The sequence below is a fragment of the Nerophis ophidion genome, linkage group LG13 (genome assembly GCF_033978795.1).
Source record: "Nerophis ophidion isolate RoL-2023_Sa linkage group LG13, RoL_Noph_v1.0, whole genome shotgun sequence".
Lineage (NCBI taxonomy): Eukaryota > Metazoa > Chordata > Actinopteri > Syngnathiformes > Syngnathidae > Nerophis > Nerophis ophidion.
The window spans coordinates 51,823,388-51,832,713 of NC_084623.1; the positions used below are offsets into that span (position 1 = coordinate 51,823,388).

The 9,326-nt window shown below is 38.8% G+C and overlaps 1 protein-coding gene across 2 annotated transcripts in view; it reads right to left on the minus strand.

The window, feature by feature from the left end:
- The window catches only part of mnta (MAX network transcriptional repressor a), a 51,912-nt gene extending 44,541 nt beyond the window's left edge, over positions 1-7,371 (minus strand). The window contains exon 1 of one of the 2 annotated variants that reach the window (XM_061919175.1): positions 6,767-7,371. In XM_061919175.1, coding sequence (XP_061775159.1) covers positions 6,767-6,833 — 67 coding nt within the window. In that variant the 5' untranslated portion in view covers positions 6,834-7,371. Of the gene's footprint in view, positions 1-6,763 lie in introns of both variants that reach the window. The other variant, XM_061919174.1, reaches the window with a different exon arrangement.
- Between the last annotated feature and the right edge of the window lie 1,955 nt (positions 7,372-9,326).

Sequence of the window (9,326 nt, forward strand, 5' to 3'; positions counted from 1 at the left end):
GCCACATCATTCAACGTAGTCATTTATTGAGGTCTGCCACGAAATTTATTGTAGTCATTTAATGTGGCCTGCCACATAATTTAATGTGGTCCGCCACAACATTAAAATGGTACACCAAATCGTTTAATGTAGTCTGCCACATCATTCAACGTAGTCATTTATTGAGGTCTGCCACATCATTTAATGTAGTCATTTAATGTGGTCTGCCACATCATTTAATGTAGTCAGTTCATGTGGTCTGCTACATCATTTAATGTAGTCATTTCATGAGGTCTGCCACATAATTTAATGTAGTCATTTCATGTGGTCTCCTACATTATTTAATGTAGTCATTTCATGTGGTCTGACACATCATGCAATGTAGTTATTTATTGTGGTCTGCCAGATCATTTAATGTAGTAATTTAATGTGGCCTGCCACATCATTTAATGTAGTCATTTAATGTGGTCTACTACATCATTTAATGTAGTCATTTTTTTTAGGTCTGCCACGTCATTTAATGTAGTCATTTAATGTGGTCTGCCACGTCATTAATGTAGTCAGTTCATGTGGTCTGCTACATCATTTAATGTAGTCATTTCATGTGGTCTGCCACATCATTTAATGTAGTCATTTCATGTGGTCTGCCACATCATTTAATGTAGTCATTTCATGTGGTCTGACACATCATGCAACGTAGTTATTTATTGTGGTCTGCCAGATCATTTAATGTAGTCATTTAATGTGGTCTACTACATCATTTAATGTAGTCATTTATTGAGGTCTGCCACGTCATTTAATGTAGTCATTTAATGTAGTCATTTAATGTGGTCTGCCACATCATTTAATGTAGTCAGTTCATGTGGTCTGCTACATCATTTAATGTAGTCAGTTCATGTGGTCTGCTACATCATTGAATGTAGTCAGTTCATGTGGTCTGCTACATCATTTAATGTAGTCATTTAATGTGGTCTGCCACATCATGCAACGTAGTCATTTATTGTGGTCTGCCAGATCATTTAATGTAGTCATTTAACGTGGCCTGCCACATAATTTAATGTAGTCATTTATTGTGGTCTGCTACATCATTTAATGTAGTCATTTATTGTGGTCTGCCACATCATTTAATTTAGTCATTTTATGTGGTCTGCTACATCATTTAATGGAGTCATTCAACGTAGCCCGCCACATAACTTAACGTGGTCATTTAACGTGGTCTGCCACATACGTTTATGTTGTCATTTAATGCATCTTGACACACCATTTAATGTAGTCATTTAATGTAATCTGCCACATCATTTAATGTGGTCTGCCACATAATTTAATGGTAGTCATTTAACGTGGTCTGCCACATACGTTTATGTAGTCATTTAATGCAGCCCGACACATAATTTAATGTAGTCATTTAATGTGGTCTGCCACGTCATTTAATGTAATCTGCCACAGCATTTAAGGTGGCCTGCCACATAATTAAATGTGGTCCGCCACAACATTAAAATGGTACGCCAAATCGTTTAACGTGGTCTGCCGCATCATTCAATATAGTTATTTAACGTGGTCTGGCATTTCCTGTATTTAAAGTGGTCCACCACATTATTTTTTACATGATTTAACCCCCAATCCCAACCCTTGATGCTGAGTGCCATGCAGGAAAGGAATGTTATACCACATCGTTTAATGTGGTCATTTAAAGTGGCCCACCATATTATTTTTAAATGCAGGTCCCTCAATGAAGTCTTCCACATCATTTAATGTGGTCTCTCAAAAGGCAGCCATATTTGCAACGTGGCCCTCAATAAAAACGAGGTTGACACCCCTGAATTACAGCACAATGATCTGGTATTGGCGGGTTCAATATTTCAGTATCGATCCGCAGGTCATAAGTTGGGGCTACCAAATAGTTTAGAAGTCCACTTAAGTGATCGTCTAAATCAGGGGTCGGGAACCTTTTTGGCTGAGAGAGCTATGAAAGCCAAATATTTCAAAATGTATTTCCGTGAGAGCCATATCATATTTTTTAACACTCAATACAACTAAATGCGTGCATTTTTAAGTAAAACCAACATTTTTTGAGTATAAAAAGTATCTTTTTCTTTTTAATAACATTGTTATTCTGAAGCTAACCAATAATAAATAAAATGTCATGTCTGTTGATCATGTTTTTGTTTGGCCATGTGCTGTTTGTCTTTTGGACTCTTTAAGTTCCTGTTTTTTCCACTCCCTTGTCTGGTTTCCTTGGTTACTCATTTTGTCCACCTGTCTCTGGTGGACAAAACGCCCGCTCACCTGCTTCCCGAGCACTAATCAGAAGCAGTATTTAAGCTTGTCTTTGCCAGTCAGTCGCCCTGGCGTCAATGTGATCTTTTCTTGCTCTGTGCTGACTTGTTTCATGCCTTGCCATAGTTTCGTGCTTCATGCCATGCCAAGTAAGTTTTCTTTGATTTATGTTCATAGTCTGTTTATGCGTTAGCTTTCTTCCTTAGCCCAAGTTGTGCCTCCGTTGTGAACGATTTTTGTTTGTATCTTTTTTTAGTTTAAATTAAGTCATGTTTTTACCTAAATGTGATGTCCCGAGGAGTCTGTCTGCCTTCCTGGGAGAACTACCCCGCAGCAAGCTGCGTCGTGACATAAAATACTTCTTACCATTAATGCGACTTCTTGAACAGGTGCGGTGGGAAACGGATGGATGGATTTAAATGCATGAGAATGTTTTATATTTTGAACGTTATTTTTAGCACTGTGAATTCCAGAGGAATTATTCATAATTATCGTGTTAAGCAATGTCAGCTAAGATTTATCCGAGAGCCAGATGCGCTCATCAAAAGAGCCACATCTGGCTCTAGAGCCATAGGTTCCCTACCCCTGGTCTAAATCTTGTGAAAAGTATTTCTGAAGAGTTTTGGAGGATGTCTGACTGAGCGGTTTGAACAGTAGCCATTTTGTTTGTTCGGCCAGCCAACTAAACCCGGAAATGCATGTAAGTCACATGGTTGAAACCCGGCAATACCATTACTCCTAATCGCCTTACCGTGCCACAGCACAGCTCAACTTCTGCGAGCCCAAACAGCAGAACAGAAGAATCAGGGAGTTCATTCATGAACTGAGATCAACTTGTTTCCACTATTCAAAAACATTCCACTTCTCACTGCAAATAATAAAAAGAATCCTCGCATTGAATTTAGTGCTGTCCAATCCCATTCAAGTGCACCTGTGACGTGCATCTGATGGAAGTCTGGGTACGGTTGCCATGGCAGCCGTGATGTCAAACGTGGACCGTGGTAACTACAATTGCACTCTAGACAGTGGTGTTTTTTTGTTTTTTTAACTGTATCAATGTGTGTGAATAAAGTGTAAAATGTTTGGCGGGAGCCTTTGGAAATGAGAGCGATTATGTAACTGCGGCGTGTAAGTGTCCTAGTTTCCTGAGTGCAGACGCTGACCTGCGAGGCCACGTAGGAAGACGACTTGACAAATGGTAGCAATGTGGGCGGAGCCGGGCGAGACGCCGATGTGTCACTCCTGGCTGATGAAGCTACATATCGTTTTTGTTTCAGTATAAGAAGGACATTAATGTTACCTGCACCTTTTGTAACATGCATCCAGAGACTGTTAACCACTTGTTTTGGACTTGTGAAAACACTCCATCACTAAGGCAGGCATCTGTCGCTTCGTCCTAGACAATATTCATGACAAATTTGGGCTTTGCTTTAAAGATGTGATTTTTGGTTTTACACTGTATGAACAAAAATGTGAAAAGGAATTCTACCTTTGCAACTACATCATTCCATTGGCTAGGTTTTATATTCATAAATGTAAGTTTCTCAATACCCGACCTGTCTTTAGTGCCTTTAAAAAAGATTTTGAACTTTACTTTAAAACGCTCTCTACCTCTAACAAAAAAGCTGTGAAAACGATAATGCGGTGTTCCAAATTTAAGTTATTTAATGAATCTGAATGAGCCTATGGATTTGCACCTGATTCTGCTGATCCGCCTCCGCTTGGGATGGTTTCCTGCTGGCTCCGCTGTGAACGGGACTCTCGCTGCTGTGTTGGATCCGCTTTGGACTGAACTCTCGAGACTGTGTTGGATCCATTATGGATTGAACTTTCACAGTATCATGTTAGACCCGCTCGACATCCATTGCTTTCCTCCTCTCCAAGGTTCTCATAGTCATCATTGTCACCGACGTCCCACTGGGTGTGAGTTTTCCTTGCCCTTATGTGGGCCTACCGAGGATGTCGTAGTGGTTTGTGCAGCCCTTTGAGACACTAGTGATTTAGGGCTATATAAGTAAACATTGATTGATTGATTGATATAAATATTGTGTGAGAATTATATTTATATAGCGCTTTTCTCTAGTGACTCAAAGTGCTTTACATAGTGAAACCCAATATCTAAGTTACATTTAAACCAGTGTGGGTGGCACTGGGAGCAGGTGGGTCAAGTGTCTTGCCCAAGGACACAACGGCAGTAACTACGATGGCACAAGCGGGAATCGAACCTGCAACCCTCAAGTTGCTGGCACGGCCACTCTACCAACCGAGCTATGCCGCCCCACTACACACCATATATATATATATTTTTTTTTTTTTTTTTTTTTTTGTATTATATTTTGTTACATTGAATTTACAACCCCCTGGCGCTGTTTTGTACAGTTTTTATGATGTTTTGTATAATATTGTTGAACTATTTTGTTTATTGTTTCTCATTTGTTTGTTATTGTTGAAATGTATAAACAATAAAAAAAAAAAACTTGTGTCGTTTGTTTGAAATTTGTAAAAAAAACTTGTGTCGTTTGTTTGAAATTTGTAAAAAAGGTTATTTAAAAAATGAAAAAAAAATAAAAAGTTTTTGTTCCAGCTAGAAAAAGTCAATATATTCCATAAAACACAGTATTTGTGCTCAAAATCAAGCATTAAAGGCCTACTGAAATGAGATTTTCTTATTCAAACGGGGATAGCAGCTCCATTCTATGTGTCATACTTCATCATTTCGCGATATTGCCATAATTTTGCTGAAAGGATTTAGTAGAGAACATCGACGATAAAGTTCGCAACTTTTGGTCGCTAATAAAAAAGCCTTGCCTGTACCGGAAGTAGCAGACGATGTGTGCGTGACGTCACGGGTTGTGGGGCTTCTCACATCTGAACATTGTTTATAATGTGAGCCTCCAGCAGCAAGAGCGATTCGGACCGAGAAAGCGACAATTTCCCCATTAATTTTAACGAGGATGAAAGCTTTGTGGATGAGGAAAGTTAGAGTGAAGCACAAAAAAAAAAAAGCGACGGCTCCAGTGGAACCGTTTCAGATGTAATTAGACACATTTACTGGGATAATTCTGGAAGATTCCTTATCTGCTTATTGTGTTAATAGTTTTTAGTGAGATTGTAAAGTCATATTTGAAAGTTGGGAGGCGGCGGTGAACACCAGTGTCCCTCAGAGAAGCTGAGGAGCCAAGATCACAGCTGCCTTTTTGAGCTACAGGAGGAAGTCCCATAATCCACCGACGTCTCCGCTAAGAGCCGACTTAATATCACAATTTTCCCATCCAAAAACTTGCTGGTTGACGTAGAGAAACATGTTTGCTTGACCGCTCTGTATTAAAGCTTCACAACAAACAAAGAAACACCGGCTGTGTTTCGGTGCTAAAAGGCAGCTGCAATCCACCGCTTACCACCAACAGCATTCTTCTTTGACGTCTCTATTATTAATTGAAGAAATTGCAAAAGATTCAGCAACCCAGATGTCCAAATTACTGTGTAATTATGCGATGAAAAGAGACTACTTTTAGCCGTGTGTGGTGCTGGGCTAATATGTCCCCTCTAACCAGAGACGTCAAACGCATGCGTCATCATCCCGCGACGTTTTCAACAAGAAACTCTGCGGGAAATTTAAAATTGTAATTTAGTCATCTAAAAAGGCCGTATTGGCATGTGTTGCAATGTTAAGATTTCATCATTGATGTATAAACTGGTCGGTAGTAGTGAGTTTCAGTAGGCCTTTAACATCAATGTTCTCTACGGGGCGGCATATCTCGGTTGGTAGAGTGGCCGTGCCAGCAACTAGAGGGTTGCAGGTTCGATTCCTGCTTCCGCCATCCTAGTCACTGCCGTTGTGTCCTTGGGCAAGACACTTTACCCACCTGCTCCCAGTGCTGCCACCCACACTGGTTTAAATGTAACAGAGATATTGGGTTTTACTATGTAAAGCGCTTTGAGTCACTAGAGAAAAGCGCTATATAAATATAATTCACTTCACTAAAACCTTTCAGCAAAAATATATCAATATCGCGGAATAATCAAGTATGACACATAAAATGGACCTGCTATCCCCGTTTAAATAAGAAAACCTCATTAAAGTAGGCCTTTAATGTCAACTAAGCACGCAGCAGGGTGTTTTCGACGCGAGTGACTCATCTTCCTCATAAACAATCTTCGGGGAGGGCTCGGCCGGCGCGCACGTGGTGGAAGGGGCGTGGTTTAAAGCCAGACTTAAGCAACAGGGGCGTGTCCGGCAGGTGACGTCATCGATAGACGTCGCCCTGCGTGAGTTTGTGCTTCTTTTTTTTTTTTTTTCACCCCTTTACTAAATAGAAAGCAACCTGTGGCGCGCACACTTGTTTACACGACAGCATAACGTGTGAAAAAAATAAAAATACGCACCGCCCCTATTAGCAATATTATAGCAATATCTGTAAAATGTTAAATAAAAACAAGAAGGCCTGCGTTTGACGTCCACACACGAATAAAGTCACGCAGAAAAGATGGAAAAACAAGGTCTTACCACCTGCTCGCTGCTGCTGGGCTTGCAGTTCCAGAAACTTGGCGGCTTCCAGAAGCGTCTCGATGCTCATCTCTGCTCCCCTCGTGGTGAAAAGTCCCGGGTGGAAACAACGTGGCAGGCACACGTCCGTGGGGGGAGGAAGTGCGGCAGAAGAATCCCCGCGCAGAGCAGGCAGGAGCGGCGGGGTAACACGACACCCCTCCGAGTGGAAACTGGCGCCGTGGGGAGAAGTTCCAAACAAGATGGCGCTCAAAGTAGTAGGAACAAATAAGGTTTGTGAATCACCGCCCACAGACACGGACACGCCGCTGGACGCTCACAAAACACGGAGTGGATTTGGGGAAAAAAAATAAAAGTACTTTGTTAGCTACATGCTAACGGAAGCTCATTCAAACAATGCTAACCGGATTAGCTCCTACAATTTTTTTTTTTGTATAAAATTGCCTCAAACAAATGTAATACCGACACGCTCACGTCACTATGGTGACGTTCGTATGCTTTATCGTGTTGAAATGCGTTGTGTGATGTTTGCATGACGAAATAATAAAGTTATTTACCGCCTCCGCCGTGGGAAAAGGGTAAACACAAATTGTTTAAATCTGACTTCCGCGTCCAAACAGGCAAAACGAGCGAATGTCTCCCTCTGGTGGGTGTTGGGAGGAACTGCAATGGTGCATAATATCCTGCTTTCTTACGAGCTAATTATAATGCCGCGCCAAGGATACGTTGGGACTTTAAGCAGTTTTTTAAATATATTTTTATTAAGATTTTATTTCCATTTGATACACGTTTTGTACTGAAAATAATTCCTGAGGGAATACATGTTTTAATATTTTTTGTGTTAACAATTTTAACATCAATAAATGTATATTGTAAATATATAAATTAATTTTCAATCTATGAATGTACAACTGTTTGTTTATTTTGTTGACCATTGACAAAATAATAATAATAAACTAAACTAATAAAACAAATTCGAACCGTTCAAAAGACTAGCTCATTATGTACATTTATATACATATATATATACATACATACATATATATGTATGTATATGTATATATATATATATATATTTATATATACACGTGTATATATATAAAACATATATATATATATACATACATATATATATGTATGTATATATATATGTACGTATATATATATGTATGTATATATATATATGTATATATATATATATAAACATATATATGTATGTATGTATATATATGTATATATATATATATAAACATATATATATATACATACATATGTAGGAGATAGCCTAAAACTTATTTTTAAAATTTCTATTAAAAAAAAGTAATAAAAAAAATTGGTTAATCGATTATTTTGAAATTTATGAATCAATTTAGAATCTATTGAATAAGAATTGTGATTTGGATGGAAATGTATTATTTTATGAATCTTTACTATATATACACGATTGGTGGGAATTGGGGATACCAATAAGATGTATTTCAACGCTTTTGTAAATAAAAGGGACCGCAAAAAATGGCATTGTTGGCTTTATTTTAACTAAAAATCTTAGGGTACATTAAACATATGTTAATTATTGCAATTTAGTCCTTAAATAAAATAGTGAACATACAAGAAAACTTGTCTTTTAGTAGTAAGTAAACAAAGTCTCCTCATTCAGTCTGCTGACATATGCAGTAACAAATTGTGTCATTTATCATTTTATTACATTATTAAGGACAAACTGTAAAAATTGATTACTAATGCTCTTGTTCTGCTTATTTTCTGTTTTAACATGTTTTATTTACACTTCTGTTCAAATGTAATAATCACTTATTATTCTCTCCTTTGATACTTTACATTAGTTTTGGATGATACCACAAATTTAGATATCGATCCGATACCAAGTGGCTACAGGATCACACGTTGGTCATATTCAAAGTCCTCATGTGTCCAGGGACATATTTCCTGTGTTTATAAACATATGAATAAAAAAAAAGATGTAATCGACTAGATTCGCTCCTGTACTTGGTATCATTACAGTGGATGTTAGGTATAGATCCACCCATGGCAGGTACGCTAGCTTTTGTTACGGTGACGCCATTGAGCTATTGTATTCTCCTATGCTGTGTAGTGAAGCATGTTTATATATTCCTCGTCCTGCAGGGATGATACTTGCAAGAAACTCACTTTGTCGCCATGGAGACCAGGATTAATGATTTAGAAGTAGCAAAAACACTGCCGACTGTGGCTGGACGTTAGCCGCTAGCTCGCTAGCCATGTCTTAAAGCACCTCTTCCTGAGGGCGTTTCAGTGTTGTAATTTCACCTTTATCGTCAGTTTTTTTTAGCCAAAATGAGTCCGTTCTCCCTTTTCTATCCACACACCGTGTTTGCGTGTAAGTACTCTGTAATTGTGCGCTGCCGAACATGCTCCTCTGCTGGTGAACCCAGCAATGTCATGCCCGTTAAAATATTAAGAATTCATTGGGAACCGGTATTTTCCAATCAGAGTATAGTACCGTTTTTCATTCATTAGTACCGTGACACTATACTTGTAGCGATATGCCGTACAACCCTACTGGGAA